The 23829-nt window shown below is 46.6% G+C and overlaps 1 protein-coding gene across 1 annotated transcript; it reads left to right on the top strand.

Moving 5' to 3' along the window:
- The first annotated feature begins 1273 nt into the window (after positions 1-1273).
- On the top strand, positions 1274-22471 carry fbxl22 (F-box and leucine-rich repeat protein 22). The gene is made up of 2 exons (XM_014170461.2): positions 1274-2666; positions 21399-22471. The coding sequence occupies exons 1-2, from the start codon at positions 2290-2292 to the stop codon at positions 21754-21756; spliced, it is 735 nt and encodes a 244-aa protein (XP_014025936.1). The 5' UTR covers positions 1274-2289; the 3' UTR covers positions 21757-22471.
- The last annotated feature ends 1358 nt before the right edge of the window (positions 22472-23829 follow it).

The raw sequence follows: 23829 nt of genomic DNA on the forward strand, positions 1-23829 counted from the left end.
ATTGCAGGTGGCGAGTTAAGATAATCAGAAATACTAGGAAACATCCCCACTTTTGGCACACATTTGCAAGCAGGTGAAGTAACCTATCTGCGCTTGAGGGATGTGGGATCACAGGACCAAGTGTGCAAAGCTGTCGTCAAGGCAAAGGGTGGCTATTTGAAGAATCTCAAATATAAAATATATTTTGATTTGTTTAACACTTATTTTTTTTGTTGGTTGCTACATGATTCCATGTGTGTTATTTAATAGTTCTGATGTCTTCAATATTATTCTACAATGTAGAAAATAGTAAAAATAAAGAAAAATCCTTGAATGAGTTCAGGCTGATTTATGTTTCAATCAATCAAATGTTTATAAAACCCTTCTTACATCAGCTGATATCTCAAAGTGCTGTACAGAAACCCAGCCTAAAACCCCAAACAGCAAGCAATGCAGGTGTAGAAGCACGGTGGCTAGGAAAAACTCCCTAGGAAAAACTCACTAGAAAGGCCCAGAACCTAGGAAGAAACCTAGAGAGGAACCAGGCTATGAGGGATGGCCAGTCCTCTTCTGGCTGTACTGGGTAGAGAGGAACCAGGCTATGAGGGGTGACCAGTCCTCTTCTGGCTGTACTGGGTAGACCAGAGGAACCAGGCTATGAGGGGTGACCAGTCCTCTACTGGCTGTACTGGGTAGACCAGAGGAACCAGGCTATGAGGGGTGACCAGTCCTCTACTGGCTGTACTGGGTAGAGAGGAACCAGGCTCTGAGGGGTGGCCAGTCCTCTTCTGGCTGTACTGGGTAGACCAGAGGAACCAGGCTATGAGGGGTGACCAGTCCTCTACTGGCTGTACTGGGTAGAGAGGAACCAGGCTATGAGGGGTGGCCAGTCCTCTACTGGCTGTACTGGGTAGACCAGAGGAACCAGGCTATGAGGGGTGGCCAGTCCTCTTCTGGCTGTACTGGGTGGACCAGAGGAACCAGGCTATGAGGGGTGGCCAGTCCTCTTCTGGCTGTACTGGGTGGACCAGAGGAACCAGGCTCTGAGGGGTGACCAGTCCTCTTCTGGCTGTACTGGGTAGACCAGAGGAACCAGGCTATGAGGGATGGCCAGTCCTCTTCTGGCTGTGCCGGGTGGAGATTATAACAGAACATGGCCAAGATGTTAAAATGTTCATAGATGACCAGCAGGGCCAGATAATAATAATCACAGTGGTTGTAGAGGGTGCAACAGGTCAGCACCTCAGGAGTAAATGTCAGTTGGCTTTTCATAGCCGATCATTCAGAGTTAGAGACAGCAGGTGCGGTGGAGAGAGAGAGAGAGTCCAAAACAGCAGGTCCGGGACAAGGTAGGTTCGTCCAGTGAACAGAACGTTTCTATTTGAGGTTCTGGGCCTCTACACTAGTGTAAACATCTGTCCCGGTCCAGAGAGACAGAACCTGTGGCGGCAACAGGATGACAGATGGGAGAGAGGGGTGTGTGTGTGTGTGTGTGTGTGTCTTAGCTCACACTCTTCTATCTCTGACAGCTCCACCAAACAGTTGTCCTCCACCTCCCAAAATAACCTCCATTCCACAGCCTTATATGTCCATCAGCAACTGTGTTACCCTCCAGCCCCCAACCCTGCTCCGAACTCTGTCTGTGCTGAGAAGGCATCATATATCCAGACAGGACAATACAGTCGCTTTGCTGCTGCCTCATTGTAGCCTGGTGGCAGCTGGTCAGTGGTAAACTTTGGGGACTCGAGGATTAGACGAGGCCCCTCTATTTTTCTTCTCTCTGTCCATTGGAGCCTGGTCAGCCAGTCTTTTCTGTGTCTGTCCATTGGAGCCTGGTCAGCCAGTCTTTTCTGTGTCTGTCCATTGGAGCCTGGTCAGCCAATCTTTTCTGTGTCTGTCCATTGGAGCCTGGTCAGCCAGTCTGTCTGTGTCTGTCCATTGGAGCCTGGTCAGCCAGTCTGTCAGTGTCTGTCCATTGGAGCCTGGTCAGCCAGTCTGTCAGTGTCTGTCCATCGGAGCCTGGTCAGCCAGTCTGTCAGTGTCTGTCCATCGGAGCCTGGTCAGCCAGTCTGTGTCTGTCCATTGGAGCCTGGCCAGCCAGTCTGTGTCTGTCCATCGGAGCCTGGTCAGCCAGTCTGTGTCTGTCCATTGGAGCCTGGCCAGCCAGTCTGTGTCTGTCCATTGGAGCCTGGTCAGCCAGTCTGTGTCTGTCCATTGGAGCCTGGTCAGCCAGTCTTTTCTGTGTCTGTCCATCGGAGCCTGGCCAGCCAGTCTGTCTGCCGGCATCTCCTCACCATTCAGCTTTCTACCATGGACACCAGCACCACCAAGCTCATCCAGCCCGCTACGGACCTCACCATCACCCAGTTGAACCAGGAGTGTCTCCTCCACCTCCTCTCCTACCTGGATAAAGACAGTTGTAGGTCTTTCTCCCTGACCTGCCATCGGCTCAGAGAGGTCTACCTGGACCCCAGGCTGTGGTCGCTGCTTTTGTTCCGCTCCCCCTCTGAGCTGAGGAGAGAGAACTACGTGTTAGGACCGTCGCTGCGTTATCTGGCTGTGACCTGGCACAGCTCAAGGGTGAAAGTCTGTAACATAGAGGACTGGATGAAGAATCAGTTCCAGAAGGATCTCTGTAGCAAACATGAGAGTTTGGTCAGCAGCTTCCTAGAACGCGTCTGTACCATGTAAGTAAATATCTGTTTGTATATGTTAACCTGTGTTTATGTTAACCTGTGTTTATGTTTGTATATGTTAACCTGTGTTTATGTTAACCTGTTTCTGTTTTGTTTCTGTTAACCTGTGTTTCTGTTTCTATACAGTGCATTCGGAAAGTATTCAGACCCCTTGACTTTTTCCACTTTCTGTTGCGTTACAGGCTTATTCTATAATGGATTAAATAAAAATAAAAATCCTCATAAATCTACACACAATACCCCATAATGACATCACAATACCCCATAATGACATCACAACACCCCATAATGACAAGGCTAAAGCAGGTTTTTAGGAATGTTTACAAATTTATTAAAAAATACTGTATTCAGACACTTTGCTATGAGACTCTAAATTGAGCTCAGATGCATACTGTTTCCATTGATCATCCTTGAGATGTTTCTACAACTTGATTGGAGTCCACCTGTGGTAAATTCAATTGATTGGACATGATTTGGAAAGGCACACACCTGTCTATATAAGGTCCCACAGTTGACAGTGCATGGCAGAGCAAAAACCAAGCCATGAGGTGGAAGGAATTGTCCGTAGAGCTCTGAGACAGGATTGTGTCGAGGCACAGATCTGGGGAAGGGTAGCAAAACATTTCTGTAGCATTGAAGTTCCCCAAGAACACAGTGGCCTCCATCATTCTTAAATGGAAGAAGTTTAGAACCACCAAGACTCTTCCTAGAGCTGGCTGCCCGGCCAAACTGAGCAATCGGAGGAGAAGGGCCATGGTCAGGGAGGTGACCAAGAACCCGATGGTCGTTCTGACAGAGCTCCAGAATTCCTCTGTGGAGAAGGTTGTCCTTCTGGAAGGTTCTTCCATCTCTGCAGCACTCCACCAATCAGGCCTTTATGGTAAAGTGGCCAGACGGAAGCCACTCCTCAGTAAAAGGCACATGAAATCCTGCTTGGAGTTTTCCAAAAGGCAAAAGTCTGGAGGAAACCTGGCACCATCCGTACGGTGAAGCCTGGTGGTGGCAGCAGCATGCTGTGGGCATGTTTTTCAGCGGCAAGGGACTGGGAGACTAGTCAGGATCGAGGGAAAGATCAACGGAGCAAAGTACAGAGATCTCTGACGAAAACCTCAGGGTCTGATATTTATGCCTTTAACTTTCTCACTCATCATTATTCCCAGTTCATTCAGGACTATCCGTCGTCATGGTAGCATCAACGTTAATGTAGAAGTGTTTAGAAACATTATTTACAGTAAGTGTTTCCAAAATGACACACTACATTATTTAGTGTTCATTTTTTATTGGGCACAAAATAATCTGAAACACAACCAAAACAAACAGCAAATGCCTCCAACAAGTTTCTAGAATCACAAGCTTGATGTTATCACAGCGCGCTAGGAATATGGGACAAAATACTACACTTTTGACTAGCATGAATTAACTCTGGCCAGCTATTTACTCGGATTTCAGAGCACTCTTCTGAGAGAGTTCAGAATAACTGATGAATATGACTGGTGTCGGCAAATCAAAAGTACAAAAAAATGATTGCCAGCAGCACTCAGCACTCTGGATAACATGAAAACAGCCTAACCAGCTCTGCTACGGCCCTTAAAATGGTCAGAGTTAGCTGTTCTCTCATGTGTGTCTGAAAGTAGCTAGCTAGACAACTTTAGCCCGTTTGCTTGGTTGGGACACCGCATCCATTGGCAGGCAAGTTGCAGAAAGACGAGCAGGCGATTCCCAATTGTTTCGAAATTACAGCACTTTTGGTACGTAGTCCCCCCATTTTACGGGACAGCATTTATTAGGACAAATTGACTACTACTGGTCAAAAGTTTTAGAACACCTACTTATTCAAGAGTTTTTATTTTATTTTTATTTTCTACATTGTATAATAATAGTGAAGACATTACAACACATATGGAATCATGTAGGTAACAAAAAAGTGTTAAAGAAATCAAAATATATTTGAGATTCTTCAAATAGCCCCCCTTTGCCTTGATGACAGCTTTGCACACTCTTGGCATTCTCTCAACCAGCTTCATGAGGTCGTCACCTGGAATGCATTTCAATTAACAGGTGTGTCTTAAGCTAATTTGTGGAATTTCTTTGATTCTTCACCGGGTCTTGCTCGTTAGTGCAGAATAACTGATGAATTTACTATCTCTGAAGAGTGCTCTGAAATCGGAGTAGATCGCTAGCCAGAGTGAATTTGCAAATGCACGAGATGCTATCTGGATAAGTCGTTCGGCATAGCTAGCTAACTAGCTAGCAAAGTGATGGCCATTTATTGCTAGCTAACCAAATGACACGTACATCTCTTGCTGTAGCCAATGAAAAACGATAAGAGGGGGAAAAAGTCAGTCACCCACTCCTCCACTGACATGACGTCCTCCTAGCAGCTAGCTAGCTAAGGTTAGGCTCTATGTTCATAACTTGCTACATAAATAGATGGCATATTAGCCACATTATGTGGTATTTTTGACTGATATTATCTGGAAAGTAGTTAATGCATCTCTCCTTAAAGTGGAACTGACAGCGTTGTAAGTCTCCAGTATCTAATTTTGGGGGTTGTTGTGCCGAGATCCAGATCTATCTCCACTCGGACGTGGGGTCAGATATGGACTGGGGCGTGGTCAGATATGACCTGGGGCGGGGTCAGATATGACCTGGGGCGGGGTCAGATATGGACTGGGGCGGGGTCAGATATGGACTGGGGCGTGGTCAGATATGACCTGGGGCGTGGTCAGATATGACCTGGGGCGGGGTCAGATATGACCTGGGGCGGGGTCAGATATGACCTGGGGCGGGGTCAGATATGACCTGGGGCGGGGTCAGATATGACCTGGGGCGTTTTTATTTATAAGGATGACAGTGCCTCTTTTGTTTAAACTAAAAGAAGAATATTAAGTTTAGCTCTGTTGCAGATAAATCTTGTAAAATGTTCAATTGAAACCTGTTCCTTTTTGAAGAATGTTATAATTTTCTTCCTCTTGACTATAGAAAGCCCTCTTGTTGATAGTAAAGTCTAATTAAAATGAAAACAGTTGGAATTTGCTGACTTTCAGCACCATGAGCTGTCCATTTCCGATGCAAATAGTCCGAGTAGCCATTTGATTAGATGTTCTTGAGTCTTATGGCTTGGGGGGGGTAGAAGTTGTTTAGGAGCCTCTTGGACCTAGACTTGGTGCTCTGGTACCGCTTGCCGTGCGGTAGCAGAGAGAACAGTCTATGACTAGGGTGGCTGGAGTCTTTGACAATTCTTATGGCCTTCCTCTGACACCGCCTGGTATAGAGGTCCTGGATGGCAGGAAGCTTGGCCCCAGTGATGTACTGGGCCGTACGCATTACTTCGTTTAATATTAGATTTCGTGCACCAGCTGTTTACAAATATACACAGACCGTCACCCCTTGTCTTACCGGAGGCAGCTTCTCTTTCCGACGCAGCGAAAACCCAGCCAGCTGTATGTTATCCATGTCGTCGTTCAGCCACGACTCGGTGAAACATAAAGATATTACAGTTTAATGTCCCGTTGGTAGGATAGTCGTGATCATAGCTCCTCCATTTTGTTATCCAATGATTGCGCGTTGGCTAATAGGACTGATGGTAGAGGCAGATTACCCTCGGATTGCCATCGGATCCTTACAAGGCACCCTGACCTACGACCCCGATATCTCTGTCTCTTCTTCGTGCGAATCACAGGGATTTGGGCCTTGTCGAGTGTCTGAATGTAAATCCTTCGTTAAAAAAATCTTCGTCCGGTACGAGGTGAGTAATCACTGTCCAGAAGATCTTTTTTGGTCATAAGAGACGATGGCAGACACCAATTGTGCAAGTTCTCCCACTTAAAATGAAACAAATTCATTAAAAATCCTACAATGTGATTTAGTAGGGGCCTGAGGGAACACAGTGTGTTGTAGATATGTGGTGGAGTAGGGGCCTGAGGGAACACAGTGTGTTGTAGATATGTGGTGGAGTAGGGGCCTGAGGGAACACAGTGTATTGTAGATATGTGGTGGAGTAGGGGCCTGAGGGAACACAGTGTGTTGTAGATATGTGGTGGAGTAGGGGTCTGAGGGAACACAGTGTACTGTAGATATGTGGTAGTAGAGTAGGGGCCTGAGGGAACACAGTGTATTGTAGATATGTGGTAGTAGAGTAGGGGCCTGAGGGAACACAGTGTATTGTAGATATGTGGTAGTAGAGTAGGGGCCTGAGGGAACACAGTGTATTGTAGATATGTGGTAGTGGTGGAGTAGGGGCCTGAGGGAACACAGTGTATTGTAGATATGTGGTAGTGGTGGAGTAGGGGCCTGAGGGAACACAGTGTGTTGTAGATATGTGGTGGAGTAGGGGCCTGAGGGAACACAGTGTACTGTAGATATGTGGTAGTGGTGGAGTAGGGGCCTGAGGGAACACAGTGTATTGTAGATATGTGGTAGTGGTGGAGTAGGGGCCTGAGGGAACACAGTGTATTGTAGATATGTGGTAGTGGTGGAGTAGGGGCCTGATCATTTTGACCCCACGGGGTGAGATCTTGCGTGGAGTCCCAGATCGAGGGAGATTATCAGTGGTCTTGTATGTCTTCCATTTCCTAATAATTGCTCCCACAGTTGATTTCTTCAAACCAAGCTGCTTACCTATTGCAGATTCAGTCTTCCCAGCCTGGTGCAGGTCTACAATTAGTTTCTGGTGTCCTTTGACAGCTCTTTGGTCTTGGCCATAGTGGAGTTTGGAGTGTGACTGTTTGAGGTTGTGGACAGGTGTCTTTTATACTGATAACAAGTTCAAACAGGTGTCATTAATACAGGTAACGAGTGGAGGACAGAGGAGCCTCTTAAAGAAGTTACAGGTCTGTGAGAGCCAGAAATCTTGCTTGTTTGTAGGTGACCAAATACTTATTTTCCACCATAATTCGCAAACAAATTCATAAAAAATCCTACAATGTGATTTTCTGGATTTTTTTCCTTCTAATTTTGTCTGTCATAGTTGAAGTGTACCTATGATGAAAATGACAGGCCTCTCTCATCTTTTTAAGTGGGAGAACTTGCACAATTGGTGGCTGCCTAAATACTTTTTTGCCCCACTGTACATCCTACTGCTGCTGCCATCAGTTACTGTCTGTCTCTCTCACACACACACACACACACTCTCTGAGGGAAACACAGGGGCTCCCCACCCCCAGCACACGTGTCAGCCTGACTAGACTAGCAGGAACAGGTTGTTGGTATGTTGGAGAAGCAACAGCTGCTCTCTAGCTTCCTGACATCCCAGGTGAGCTGGTCTTGCTACAGTTACTAAGTGTCTGTCTGTGGGCTCTCTACAGGGCTCATTGTCTTAAGTGGTATTGTTTCTGTGTCCTTGAAGGCTGTTTGAGGTCACAGCTGTGAGATGACCGACGGGGAGTGTTGCCTGTAAGATAAATCCTCTTCATCCGTCAGATAAAAACACAATTTAACAGAAAAAAAAAAACACAGTGATCTCCAGAAGTGTTGGAACAGTGACAATTTGTTTTGGCTCTGTACTCCATCACTTTGGATTTGAAAAGACACAATGAATATGAGGTTAATGTGCAGAATGTCAGCTTTCATTTCAGGGCATTTTTATCCATATTGGGTGAACTGTTTAGAAACTACAGCACTTTTTGTACATAGTTAGAGTAGAATGTAGAATAGAACTTGGAATAGAATGTGGAATAGAATGTACAATAGAATAGAATGTGGAATAGAATGTAGAATAGAACACTACTACTGTGGTTACGGATAATCCTGAATGAATCGTCAATAATGATGCGTGAGAAAGATAGACTCTCAAATATTCTAACCCCCAAGACATGCTAACCTCTCACCATTACAATAACAGGGGAGGTTAGCATTTTATATCATACCCCCAAGACATGCTAACCTCTCTCCATTACAATAACAGGGGAGGTTAGCATTTTATATCATACCCCCCAAGACATGCTAACCTCTCACCATTACAATAACAGGGGAGGTTAGCATTTTATATCATACCTCCAAGACATGCTAACCTCTCACCATTACAATAACAGGGGAGGTTAGCATTTTATATCATACCTCCAAGACATGCTAACCTCTCACCATTACAATAACAGGGGAGATTAGCATTTTATATCATACCCCCAAGACATGCTAACCTCTCTCCATTACAATAACAGGGGAGGTTAGCATTTTATATCATACCCCCCAAGACATGCTAACCTCTCACCATTACAATAACAGGGAAGGTTAGCATTTTATATCATACCTCCAAGACATGCTAACCTCTCACCATTACAATAACAGGGGAGGTTAGCATTTTATATCATACCTCCAAGACATGCTAACCTCTCACCATTACAATAACAGGGGAGATTAGCATTTTATATCATACCCCCAAGACATGCTAACCTCTCTCCATTACAATAACAGGGGGGGGGGAGAGACTGTGTACAAAACGTGCTGTAATTTATAAACCGTTCAGCCGTTGTCGATGAAAATACCCTGAAACGAAAGGTTGACACTCTGCACTTTAACTTTATAGTAATGGTATCATTTCAAATCCAAAGTGCTGGAGTACAGACCATAAACGGCAAAACATTTGTCACTTTCCCAATACTGTTGGAGCCCACTGTAGAACACCCTTTAATAACAGCCCACTGCAGAACACCCTTTAATAACAGCCCACTGTAGAACACCCTTTAATAACAGCCCACTGTAGAACACCCTTTAATAACAGCCCACTGTAATAACAGCCCACTGTAGAACACCCTTTAATAACAGCCCACTGTAATAACAGCCCACTGTAGAACACCCTTTAATAACAGCCCACTGTAGAACACCCTTTAATAACAGCCCACTGTAATAACAGCCCACTGTAGAACACCCTTTATTAACAGCCCACTGTAGAACACCCTTTAATAACAGCCCACTGTAATAACAGCCCACTGTAGAACACCCTTTAATAACAGCCCACTGCAGAACACCCTTTAATAACAGCCCACTGTAGAACACCCTTTAATAACAGCCCACTGTAATAACAGCCCACTGTAGAACACCCTTTAATAACAGCCCACTGTAGAACACCCTTTAATAACAGCCCACTGTAATAACAGCCCACTGTAATAACAGCCCACTGTAATAACAGCCCACTGTAATAACAGCCCACTGTAGAACACCCTTTAATAACAGCCCACTGTAGAACACCCTTTAATAACAGCCCACTGCAGAACACCCTTTAATAACAGCCCACTGTAGAACACCCTTTAATAACAGCCCACTGTAATAACAGCCCACTGTAGAACACCCTTTAATAACAGCCCACTGCAGAACACCCTGTAATAACAGCCCACTGCAGAACACCCTTTAATAACAGCCCACTGTAATAACAGCCCACTGCAGAACACCCTTTATTAACAGCCCACTGTAATTACAGCCCACTGTAGAACACCCTTTAATAACAGCCCACTGTAATAACAGCCCACTGTAGAACACCCTTTAATAACAGCCCACTATAGAACACCCTTTAATAACAGCCCACTGTAATAACAGCCCACTGTAGAACACCCTTTAATAACAGCCCACTATAGAACACCCTTTATTAACAGCCCACTGTAATTACAGCCCACTGTAGAACACCCTTTAATAACAGCCCACTGTAATAACAGCCCACTATAGAACACCCTTTAATAACAGCCCACTGTAATAACAGCCCACTGTAATAACAGCCCACTGCAGAACACCCTTTAATAACAGCCCACTGCAGAACACCCTTTAATAACAGCCCACTGTAATAACAGCCCACTGCAGAACACCCTTTAATAACAGCCCACTGTAATAACAGCCCACTGTAGAACACCCTTTAATAACAGCCCACTGTAATAACAGCCCACTGCAGAACACCCTTTATTAACAGCCCACTGCAGAACACCCTTTAATAACAGCCCACTGCAGAACACCCTTTAATAACAGCCCACTGTAATAACAGCCCACTGTAATAACAGCCCACCGTAGAACACCCTTTAATAACAGCCCACTGTAATTACAGCCCACTGTAGAACACCCTTTAATTACAGCCCACTGTAGAACACCCTTTAATAACAGCCCACTGTAGAACACCCTTTAATAACAGCCCACTGCAGAACACCCTTTAATAACAGCCCCCTGCAGAACACCCTTTAATAACAGCCCACTGTAGAACACCCTTTAATAACAGCCCACTGCAGAACACCCTTTAATAACAGCCCACTGCAGAACACCCTTTAATAACAGCCCACTGTAATAACAGCCCACTGCAGAACACCCTTTAATAACAGCCCACTGTAATAACAGCCCACTGTAATAACAGCCCACTGTAATTACAGCCCACTGTAGAACACCCTTTAATAACAGCCCACTGTAATAACACCCTTTAATAACAGCCCACTGTAATAACACCCTTTAATAACAGCCCACTGTAATTACAGCCCACTGCAGAACACCCTTTAATAACAGCCCACTGTAATAACACCCTTTAATAACAGCCCACTGTAATTACAGCCCACTGTAGAACACCCTTTAATAACAGCCCACTGCAGAACACCCTTTAATAACAGCCCACTGCAGAACACCCTTTAATAACAGCCCACTGTAGAACACCCTTTAATAACAGCCCACTGTAGAACACCCTTTAATAACAGCCCACTGTAGAACACCCTTTAATAACAGCCCACTGTAATAACAGCCCACTGCAGAACACCCTTAAATAACAGCCCACTGTAGAACACCCTTTAATAACAGCCCACTGTAATAACAGCCCACTGTAGAACACCCTTTAATAACAGCCCACTGTAGAACACCCTTTAATAACAGCCCACTGTAATAACAGCCCACTGCAGAACACCCTTTAATAACAGCCCACTGTAGAACACCCTTTAATAACAGCCCACTGTAATAACAGCCCACTGTAATAACAGCCCACTGTAGAACACCCTTTAATAACAGCCCACTGTAGAACACCCTTTAATAACAGCCCACTGTAGAACACCCTTTAATAACAGCCCACTGTAGAACACCCTTTATTAACAGCCCACTGTAGAACACCCTTTAATAACAGCCCACTGTAATAACAGCCCACTGCAGAACACCCTTTAATAACAGCCCCCTGCAGAACACCCTTTAATAACAGCCCACTGTAGAACACCCTTTAATAACAGCCCACTGCAGAACACCCTTTAATAACAGCCCACTGCAGAACACCCTTTAATAACAGCCCACCGTAATAACAGCCCACTGCAGAACACCCTTTAATAACAGCCCACTGTAATAACAGCCCACTGTAATAACAGCCCACTGTAATTACAGCCCACTGTAGAACACCCTTTAATAACAGCCCACTGTAATAACACCCTTTAATAACAGCCCACTGTAATAACACCCTTTAATAACAGCCCACTGTAATTACAGCCCACTGTAGAACACCCTTTAATAACAGCCCACTGCAGAACACCCTTTAATAACAGCCCACTGCAGAACACCCTTTAATAACAGCCCACTGTAGAACACCCTTTAATAACAGCCCACTGTAGAACACCCTTTAATAACAGCCCACTGTAGAACACCCTTTAATAACAGCCCACTGTAGAACACCCTTTAATAACAGCCCACTGCAGAACACCCTTTAATAACAGCCCACTGTAGAACACCCTTTAATAACAGCCCACTGTAATAACAGCCCACTGTAGAACACCCTTTAATAACAGCCCACTGTAATAACAGCCCACTGCAGAACACCCTTTAATAACAGCCCACTGCAGAACACCCTTTAATAACAGCCCACTGTAATAACAGCCCACTGTAATAACAGCCCACTGTAGAACACCCTTTAATAACAGCCCACTGTAATAACAGCCCACTGCAGAACACCCTTTATTAACAGCCCACTGCAGAACACCCTTTAATAACAGCCCACTGCAGAACACCCTTTAATAACAGCCCACTGTAATAACAGCCCACCGTAGAACACCCTTTAATAACAGCCCACTGTAATTACAGCCCACTGTAGAACACCCTTTAATTACAGCCCACTGTAGAACACCCTTTAATAACAGCCCACTGTAGAACACCCTTTAATAACAGCCCACTGCAGAACACCCTTTAATAACAGCCCCCTGCAGAACACCCTTTAATAACAGCCCACTGTAGAACACCCTTTAATAACAGCCCACTGCAGAACACCCTTTAATAACAGCCCACTGCAGAACACCCTTTAATAACAGCCCACTGTAATAACAGCCCACTGCAGAACACCCTTTAATAACAGCCCACTGTAATAACAGCCCACTGTAATAACAGCCCACTGTAATTACAGCCCACTGTAGAACACCCTTTAATAACAGCCCACTGTAATAACACCCTTTAATAACAGCCCACTGTAATAACACCCTTTAATAACAGCCCACTGTAATTACAGCCCACTGCAGAACACCCTTTAATAACAGCCCACTGTAATTACAGTCCACTGTAGAACACCCTTTAATAACAGCCCACTGTAATTACAGCCCACTGTAGAACACCCTTTAATTACAGCCCACTGTAGAACACCCTTTAATAACAGCCCACTGTAGAACACCCTTTAATAACAGCCCACTGCAGAACACCCTTTAATAACAGCCCCCTGCAGAACACCCTTTAATAACAGCCCACTGTAGAACACCCTTTAATAACAGCCCACTGCAGAACACCCTTTAATAACAGCCCACTGCAGAACACCCTTTAATAACAGCCCACTGTAATAACAGCCCACTGCAGAACACCCTTTAATAACAGCCCACTGTAATAACAGCCCACTGTAATTACAGCCCACTGTAGAACACCCTTTAATAACAGCCCACTGTAATAACACCCTTTAATAACAGCCCACTGTAATAACACCCTTTAATAACAGCCCACTGTAATTACAGCCCACTGCAGAACACCCTTTAATAACAGCCCACTGTAATAACACCCTTTAATAACAGCCCACTGTAATTACAGTCCACTGTAGAACACCCTTTAATAACAGCCCACTGCAGAACACCCTTTAATAACAGCCCACTGCAGAACACCCTTTAATAACAGCCCACTGCAGAACACCCTTTAATAACAGCCCACTGTAGAACACCCTTTAATAACAGCCCACTGTAGAACACCCTTTAATAACAGCCCACTGTAGAACACCCTTTAATAACAGCCCACTGTAATAACAGCCCACTGCAGAACACCCTTAAATAACAGCCCACTGTAGAACACCCTTTAATAACAGCCCACTGTAATAACAGCCCACTGTAGAACACCCTTTAATAACAGCCCACTGTAGAACACCCTTTAATAACAGCCCACTGTAATAACAGCCCACTGCAGAACACCCTTTAATAACAGCCCACTGTAGAACACCCTTTAATAACAGCCCACTGTAGAACACCCTTTAATAACAGCCCACTGTAGAACACCCTTTAATAACAGCCCACTGTAGAACACCCTTTATTAACAGCCCACTGTAGAACACCCTTTAATAACAGCCCACTGTAATAACAGCCCACTGCAGAACACCCTTTAATAACAGCCCCCTGCAGAACACCCTTTAATAACAGCCCACTGTAGAACACCCTTTAATAACAGCCCACTGCAGAACACCCTTTAATAACAGCCCACTGCAGAACACCCTTTAATAACAGCCCACTGTAATAACAGCCCACTGCAGAACACCCTTTAATAACAGCCCACTGTAATAACAGCCCACTGTAATAACAGCCCACTGTAATTACAGCCCACTGTAGAACACCCTTTAATAACAGCCCACTGTAATAACACCCTTTAATAACAGCCCACTGTAATAACACCCTTTAATAACAGCCCACTGTAATTACAGCCCACTGTAGAACACCCTTTAATAACAGCCCACTGCAGAACACCCTTTAATAACAGCCCACTGCAGAACACCCTTTAATAACAGCCCACTGTAGAACACCCTTTAATAACAGCCCACTGTAGAACACCCTTTAATAACAGCCCACTGTAGAACACCCTTTAATAACAGCCCACTGTAGAACACCCTTTAATAACAGCCCACTGCAGAACACCCTTTAATAACAGCCCACTGTAGAACACCCTTTAATAAAAGCCCACTGTAATAACAGCCCACTGTAGAACACCCTTTAATAACAGCCCACTGTAATAACAGCCCACTGCAGAACACCCTTTAATAACAGCCCACTGCAGAACACCCTTTAATAACAGCCCACTGTAATAACAGCCCACTGTAATAACAGCCCACTGTAGAACACCCTTTAATAACAGCCCACTGTAATAACAGCCCACTGTAGAACACCCTTTAATAACAGCCCACTGTAGAACACCCTTTAATAACAGCCCACTGTAATAACAGCCCACTGTAATAACAGCCCACTGTAGAACACCCTTTAATAACAGCCCACTGTAGAACACCCTTTAATAACAGCCCACTGTAATAACAGCCCACTGTAGAACACCCTTTAATAACAGCCCACTGTAATAACAGCCCACTGTAATAACAGCCCACTGTAGAACACCCTTTAATAACAGCCCACTGTAGAACACCCTTTAATAACAGCCCACTGTAATAACAGCCCACTGTAGAACACCCTTTAATAACAGCCCACTGTAATAACAGCCCACTGTAATAACAGCCCACTGTAGAACACCCTTTAATAACAGCCCACTGTAGAACACCCTTTAATAACAGCCCACTGTAATAACAGCCCACTGTAGAACACCCTTTAATAACAGCCCACTGTAATAACAGCCCACTGTAATTACAGCCCACTGTAGAACACCCTTTAATAACAGCCCACTGTAATAACAGCCCACTGTAATAACAGCCCACTGCAGAACACCCTTTAATAACAGCCCACTGTAGAACACCCTTTAATAACAGCCCACTGTAGAACACTACGTTCTTACATTCCTAAAGAAAATAATGTACTTTTTGCTCTATACATATTCCCTGACACCCAAAAGTACTCGTTACATTTGAAATGCTTAGCAGGACAGAAAACGGTCCAATTCACACACAGTATCAAGGTAATGTCCCTGGTCATCCCTACTGCCTCTGATCTGGAGGACTCACTAAACAGAGAACATCCCTGGTCATCCCTACTGCCTCTGATCTGGAGGACTCACTAAACAGAGAACATCCCTGGTCCTCCCTACTGCCTCTGATCTGGAGGACTCACTAAACAGAGAACATCCCTGGTCATCCCTACTGCCTCTGATCTGGAGGACTCACTAAACAGAGAACATCCCTGGTCGTCCCTACTGCCTCTGATCTGGAGGACTCACTAAACAGAGAACATCCCTGGTCATCCCTACTGCCTCTGATCTGGAGGACTCACTAAACAGAGAACATCCCTGGTCATCCCTACTGCCTCTGATCTGGAGGACTCACTAAACAGAGAACATCCCTGGTCATCCCTACTGCCTCTGATCTGGAGGACTCACTAAACAGAGAACATCCCTGGTCATCCCTACTGCCTCTGATCTGGAGGACTCCCTAAACAGAGAACATCCCTGGTCGTCCCTACTGCCTCTGATCTGGAGGACTCACTAAACAGAGAACATCCCTGGTCATCCCTACTGCCTCTGATCTGGAGGACTCACTAAACAGAGAACATCCCTGGTCATCCCTACTGTCTCTGATCTGGAGGACTCACTAAATAGAAATGCTTTGTTTGTAAATGATGTCTGAGTGTTGGAGTGTTCCCCTGGCTATCCATAAATTAAATAAGCAAACCAGACGGCACAATTTTCTTGTTTAACATAAGGGATTTGAAATTATTAGTACTTTTACTTTTGCTACTTAAGTACACTTTAAATACTTTTAGACTTTTACTCAAGTAGTATTTTACTGGGTGACTTTCACTTTTACTTGAGTCATTTTAAGATATCTTTACTTTTACTCAAGTATGACAATTGGGTTCTTTTTCCACCACGGCACACTACCCCATGATGACAAATCAAAACCAGGCCTTTAGAAATGTTACCGAATGTATTAACAAAACAACTGAAATATCACATTAACATAAGTACTGTATGCAGTCCCTTTACTCAGTACTTTGTTGAAGCACCTTTGGCAGTGAGTACAGCCTCGAGTCTTCTTGGGTATGACGCTACAAGCTTGGCACACCTGTATTTGGGGAGTTTCTCCCATTCTTCTCTGCAGATCCTCTCAAGCTCTGTCAGGTTGGATGGGGAGCGTTGCTGCACAGCTATTTTCAGGTCTCTCCAGAGATGTTTGATCAGGTTCAAGTCCAAGCTCTGGCTGGGCCACTCGAGGACATTCAGAGACTTGTCCGGAAGCCACTCCTGCGTTGTCTTGGCTGTGTGCTTAGGGTCGTTGTCCTGTTGGAAGGTGAACCTTCGCCCCAGTCTGAGGTCCTGAGCGCTCTGGAGCAGGTTTTCATCAAGGATCTCTCTGTACTTTGCTCCGTTCAGCTTTCTCTTGATCCTGACTAGTCTCCCAGTCCCTTCCCCTGAAAAACATCCCCACAGCATGATGCTGCCACCACCATGCTTCACCATAGGGATGGTGCCAGGTTTCCTCCAGATATGACACTTGGCGTTCAGGCCAGTGAGTTTAATCTTGGTTTCATTAGGCCAGAGAATATTTAGGTGCCTTCCAAGCGGGCTGTCGTGTCATTTTAGTGAGGCGTAGCTTCCGTCTGGCCTCTCTACCATAAAGGCCTGATTGGTGGAGTGCTGCAGAGATGGGAGAACCTTCCAGAATGACAACCATCTCCACAGAGGAACTCTGGAGCTCTGTCATGGAATAAGGAATTTCAGGTTTATATTTTTAGTACATTTTCTACATTTTTTTTTTAACTTTGTCATTATGGGGTATTGTGTGTAGATTGATGAGGAAAAACATTGATTTAATCAATTTTAGAATAAGGATGTAACGTAACAAATGTCAAAGTCAAGGGGTCTGAATACTTTCTGAAGGCCCTATGCATGTATATGTTGTTCAGTGTAATATTAATACGATATATTTATATAGTGCTTTTCAAGGACCCAGCATCGCTTTACAGCCTTAAGAGTCTATTGCCACACCCTCGCGTGAATCTAAGTAACACAATCAGCCGCATCCGCCTATGTAGGCCTTCCGTGCTACAGTGGCGTTTGTCAGACCTTGAGACATCCCGAAAATAAATAGGTATTTTCACACAAACAGCTGTAGCGTCCGAATGGCTTGGCTGTTTTGCTCTACGACCCCCACAACCCCAATGGGACTCCTCTGAAGTCAGTAATTGTAATGCCGCAACCTCTGTAGCCCAAAGGGTTTGGACGTTTCAGACAAACTGATATGACCCCGCTGTGGAATGGGGAGGCTCTCACAAACGCGATGGTGTTTTCTGTGTTTCTCTACAACCCCCACAAGTGTCACGGGACTCTGCTGAAGGTAACCCGGGAAAATGTATGAGAGTAGTTTTGTGCCAGCAAAAATAAGGGTTTAAATATGTGTGCAAAAAAATATAGATATTTCCTCAGCTTTATTATATCTTCTAGATACAGGAGAGACACTTTTATTTTGACTGTCGTCTTCGCCATTAATATGAATGTGTTATTCAATGTGTTTCTATTGGCTATAGTAGTATGACCATCTTAAAACAATATGGTATCTTTAATATCAGCCTTAACCTGATCTCTGGTCCTTCCTCCCTCCAGGTCTGGTCTGGTCCTTCCTCCCTCCAGGTCTGGTCCTTCCTCCCTCCAGGTCTGGTCTGGTCCTTCCTCCCTCCAGGTCTGGTCCTTCCTCCCTCCAGGTCTGGTCCTTCCTCCCTCCAGGTCTGGTCCTTCCTCCCTCCAGGTCTGGTCTGGTCCTTCCTCCCTCCAGGTCTGGTCTGGTCCTTCCTCCCTCCAGGTCTGGTCTGGTCCTTCCTCCCTCCAGGTCTGGTCCTTCCTCCCTCCAGGTCTGGTCCTTCCTCCCTCCAGGTCCGGTCCTTCCTCCCTCCAGGTCTGGTCCGGTCCTTCCTCCCTCCAGGTCTGGTCCGGTCCTTCCTCCCTCCAGGTCTGGTCCTTCCTCCCTCCAGGTCTGGTCCTTCCTCCCTCCAGGTCTTGTCCTTCCTCCCTCCAGGTCTTGTCTTTCCTCCCTCCAGGTCTTGTCTTTCCTCCCTCCAGGTCTGGTCCTTCCTCCCTCCAGGTCTGGTCCTTCCTCCCTCCAGGTCTGGTCCTTCCTCCCTCCAGGTCTGGTCCTTCCTCCCTCCAGGTCTGGTCCTTCCTCCCTCCAGGTCTGGTCCGTCCTCCCTCCAGGTCTGGTCTGGTCCTTCCTCCCTCCAGGTCCGGTCCTTCCTCCCTCCAGGTCCGGTCCTTCCTCCCTCCAGGTCCGGTCCTTCCTCCCTCCAGGTCCGGTCCTTCCTCCCTCCAGGTCCGGTCCTTCCTCCCTCCAGGTCCGGTCCTTCCTCCCTCCAGGTCCGGTCCTTCCTCCCTCCAGGTCCGGTCCTTCCTCCCTCCAGGTCTGGTCTTGTCCTTCCTCCCTCCAGGTCTGGTCTTGTCCTTCCTCCCTCCAGGTCCGGTCCTTCCTCCCTCCAGGTCTTGTCTTTCCTCCCTCCAGGTCTGGTCCTTCCTCCCTCCAGGTCTGGTCCTTCCTCCCTCCAGGTCTGGTCCTTCCTCCCTCCAGGTCTGGTCCTTCCTCCCTCCAGGTCTGGTCCTTCCTCCCTCCAGGTCTGGTCCTTCCTCCCTCCAGGTCTGGTCCTTCCTCCCTCCAGGTCTGGTCCTTCCTCCTTCCAGGTCTGGTCCTTCCTCCCTCCAGGTCTGGTCCTTCCTCCCTCCAGGTCCGGTCCTTCCTCCCTCCAGGTCCGGTCCTTCCTCCCTCCAGGTCTGGTCCGGTCCTTCCTCCCTCCAGGTCTGGTCCGGTCCTTCCTCCCTCCAGGTCTGGTCCGGTCCTTCCTCCCTCCAGGTCTGGTCCGGTCCTTCCTCCCTCCAGGTCTGGTCCGGTCCTTCCTCCCTCCAGGTCTGGTCCGGTCCTTCCTCCCTCCAGGTCTGGTCCGGTCCTTCCTCCCTCCAGGTCTGGTCCGGTCCTTCCTCCCTCCAGGTCTGGTCCGGTCCTTCCTCCCTCCAGGTCTGGTCCGGTCCTTCCTCCCTCCAGGTCTGGTTCGGTCCTTCCTCCCTCCAGGTCGTTGACTGATACTGTAGGTCATGTTATGTATGCTTTATAACCACACACTTTTCCTACAAGCACTAACTTTCCTGATACCTTCTTTATTGAGGAAAACATGGACTGACTATGACTGGTCCACCTAGCTATCTGGAGATGAATGGACTGACTGGTCCACCTAGCTATCTGGAGATGAATGGACTGACTGGTCCACCTAGCTATCTGGAGATGAATGGACTGACTGGTCCACCTAGCTATCTGGAGATGAATGGACTGACTGGTCCACCTAGCTATCTGGAGATGAATGGACTGACTATGACTGGTCCACCGAGCTATCTGGAGATGAATGGACTGACTATGACTGGTCCACCTAGCTATCTGGAGATGAATGGACTGACTATGACTGGTCCACCTAGCTATCTGGAGATGAATGGACTGACTATGACTGGTCCACCTAGCTATCTGGAGATGAATGGACTGACTATGACTGGTCCACCTAGCTATCTGGAGATGAATGGACTGACTATGACTGGTCCACCTAGCTATCTGGAGATGAATGGACTGACTATGACTGGTCCACCTAGCTATCTAGAGATGAATGGACTGACTATGACTGGTCCACCTAGCTATCTGGAGATGAATGGACTGACTGGTCCACCTAGCTATCTGGAGATGAATGGACTGACTATGACTGGTCCACCTAGCTCTCTGCAGATGAATGTAATGACTATGCCTGGTCCACCTAGCTATCTGGAGATGAATGGACTGACTGGTCCACCTAGCTATCTGTAGATGAATGGACTGACTGGTCCACCTAGCTATCTGGAGATGAATGGACTGACTGGTCCACCTAGCTATCTGGAGATGAATGCACTGACTGGTCCACCTAGCTATCTGAAGATGAATGGACTGACTGGTCCACCTAGCTATCTGGAGATGAATGGACTGACTGGTCCACCTAGCTATCTGAAGATGAATGGACTGACTGGTCCACCTAGCTATCTGTAGATGAATGCACTGACTGGTCCACCTAGCTATCTGGAGATGAATGGACTGACTGGTCCACCTAGCTATCTGGAGATGAATGGACTGACTGGTCCACCTAGCTATCTGGAGATGAATGGACTGACTGGTCCACCTAGCTATCTGGAGATGAATGGACTGACTGGTCCACCTAGCTATCTGGAGATGAATGGACTGACTGGTCCACCTAGCTATCTGGAGATGAATGGACTGACTGGTCCACCTAGCTATCTGGAGATGAATGGACTGACTGGTCCACCTAGCTATCTGGAGATGAATGGACTGACTGGTCCACCTAGCTATCTGGAGATGAATGGACTGACTGGTCCACCTAGCTATCTGGAGATGAATGCACTGACTGGTCCACCTAGCTATCTGGAGATGAATGCACTGACTGGTCCACCTAGCTATCTGGAGATGAATGGACTGACTGGTCCACCTAGCTATCTGGAGATGAATGCACTGACTGGTCCACCTAGCTATCTGGAGATGAATGCACAAGCTGTAAGTTGCTCTTTATGAACGCCTGTTAAATTACTAAAATGTGAAATATACATGATCCTTCCTTTCTCCAGGTGTCCTAACCTGCTGTCCCTGACCCTGTCTGGCTGCGGTCATATCTCAGACCAGGAACTGATCCGCGTTCTGCAGAGCTGCAGTCGACTCCGCTCCCTCCATCTGGAGAACTGTGTCCGGGTCACTGATCTTACCCTGCAGGCCTTGGCGCTCCACGGGGCCGCGCTCCACCAGGTCGCAGTGGACTTCTGTCGTAACGTTACCCAGGCAGGGCTGGAGACGGTCAGGGAAAGACGTCCGGACATTCATCTGACCGCTGAGAGGAGCGCATGGATGATACCTGATTGTAAACCGGACAAGAGGACGCAGCTACCGCTCAGACGGAGCCTTATGCAGAAGGTCTTAATGTTCTCCTGATGAGACTACAGCTGTTTCTCTATGGGCCCTGGTTAAAAAAAAGAAAAAGGAGTGCACTACATAGGGAATAGGGGAGCTATTTACAGATAGTGTGCCATTTGGGAGACAACCTACTGCTGCAGAAGGTCCTGCAGTTCTCATGATGAGAGGCTATGTCTGTGTCCCAAATGGCACCCTATTCCCTTTGTAGTGCACTACTTTAGACCAGAGCCCAATATGGACTGCAGACTACTGCTGGAAGGGTCTTCCGTTATCCTCATGACCATAGACTTAACCACAGACAGCTGCTTCTCAAATGGTACCCTATTCCCTTTGTAGTGCACTACTTTAGACCAGAGCCCACCCTATTCCCTATATAGTGCACTACATTTGACAAGGGCCTATTTGAGCTCTGGTAAATAGTAATGCATTATGTAGGGTATATATTTGGAACACAGTCCATAGTTTCACCACTAGGAGGCAGTGTTGAAATGCCTAAAGGTGAATGGCAGGGTTACTGTTGAATTGTTTTGGACTTCAGTCTTATTGACAGGAGCAAAAATAGTTTCGCTTTTCAATTGAAAGTGCCAATTATTATCATTTTTTAAAAACTTTATACAGATTTTTATTTGAGGTGTTTTTAAACTTTTTGTGTGGTTGGGTTTTGCTGATTTTGTTTTAATGAACACTAACTGAATGTCAGCCTCTCAACGTTATATAAACTGAGTCATTCACATGCAAAGCCTCACGTTTCATTCCCAGAAAATAACTGTTGGACCAATTCCCTTCTGGGCACATTAAGTTGCTGCTTTACTGGACTCTGTGGATATGTAGTGTAGTTTCCAACACGTCCTCCCTATGGGGGAGGGGGAGGGAGAGGAAGGGAGGGGGAGGAAGGGAGGGGGAGGAAGGTAGGGGGGAGGGGGAGGGGGGGCGAGGGGGAGGAAGGGAGGGGGGGGAGGAAGGGAAGGGGGGGCGAGGGAGGGGGGCGAGGGGGGAGAGGAGGGGGGGCGAGGGGGGGAGGGGCGAGGGAGGGGGAGAGGGCAAGGGGGAGAGGGAGGGGGGGAGAGGGCAAGGGGGGGAGGGGCGAGGGAGGGGGAGAGGGCAAGGGGGGAGAGGGCAAGGGGAGGGAGGGGGAGAGGGCAAGGGAGGGCAAGGGACGGGGGGGAGAGGGCAAGGGGGGAGAGGGAAATAGTTTTTCTTCCCTCTTCAGTCTACACACAATACCCCATAATGACAAAGCAAAAACAGGTTTTTAGAAATAAATAAACTGAAATATCACATTCAGACCCTTTACTCAGTACTTTGTTGAAGCACCTTTGGCAGCGATTACAGCCTCGAGTCTTCTTGGGTATGATGCTACAAGCTTGGCACACCTGTATTTGGGGAGTTTCTCCCATTCTTCTCTGCAGATCCTCTCAAGCTCTGTCAGGTTGGATGGGGGGCGTCGCTGCACAGCTATTTTCATGTCTCTCCAGAGATGTTCGATCGGGTTCAAGTCCAGGCTCTGGCTGGGCCACTCAAGGACGTTCAGAGACTTGTCCTGAAGCCACTCCTGTGTTGTCTTGGCTGTGTGCTTAGGGTCATTGTCCTGTTGGAAGGTGAACCTTCACACCAGTCTGAGGTCCTGACAAGCTTACCTCAAACCTGACTAGTCTCCCAGTCCCTGCCGCTGAAAAACATCCCCACATCATGATGCTGCCACCACCATGCTTCACCGTAGGGGTGGTGCCAGGTTTCCTCCAGACGTGACGCTTGGCATTCAGGCCAAAGAGTTCAATCTTGATTTCATCAGACCAGAGAATCTTGTTTCTCATGGTCTGAGAGTCTTTAGGTGACTTTTGACCAACATGACAGAGCTTGAATAATTAAAAACAATTATAACGAGCAAATATTGTACAATCCAGGTGTGCAAAGCTCTAAGAGACTTGCCCAGAAAGACTGTTTCATAGTCTGTTAGTGGAGGGAACAGAGTATTGTACTGTTTCATAGTCCAGACATGACATTAAATGTCATTAAAGGTGAAGACTTATTTATATCAAATCAGTTCTGTAGGTTTAATTATTACGTGATTAAACGAATCATGTAAAAATT

The sequence above is a fragment of the Salmo salar genome, chromosome ssa23 (genome assembly GCF_905237065.1).
Source record: "Salmo salar chromosome ssa23, Ssal_v3.1, whole genome shotgun sequence".
NCBI classification, from domain to species: Eukaryota; Metazoa; Chordata; class Actinopteri; order Salmoniformes; family Salmonidae; genus Salmo; species Salmo salar.

Excerpts from the sequence above, each read along its gene's own strand:
- fbxl22 (XM_014170461.2), top strand. The coding sequence starts at position 2,290 with ATGGACACCAGCACCACCAAGCTCATCCAGCCCGCTACGGACCTCACC. Across the intron at positions 2,667-21,398 it reads CTAGAACGCGTCTGTACCAT|GTGTCCTAACCTGCTGTCCC; the intron begins GTAAGTAAATAT and ends TCCTTTCTCCAG.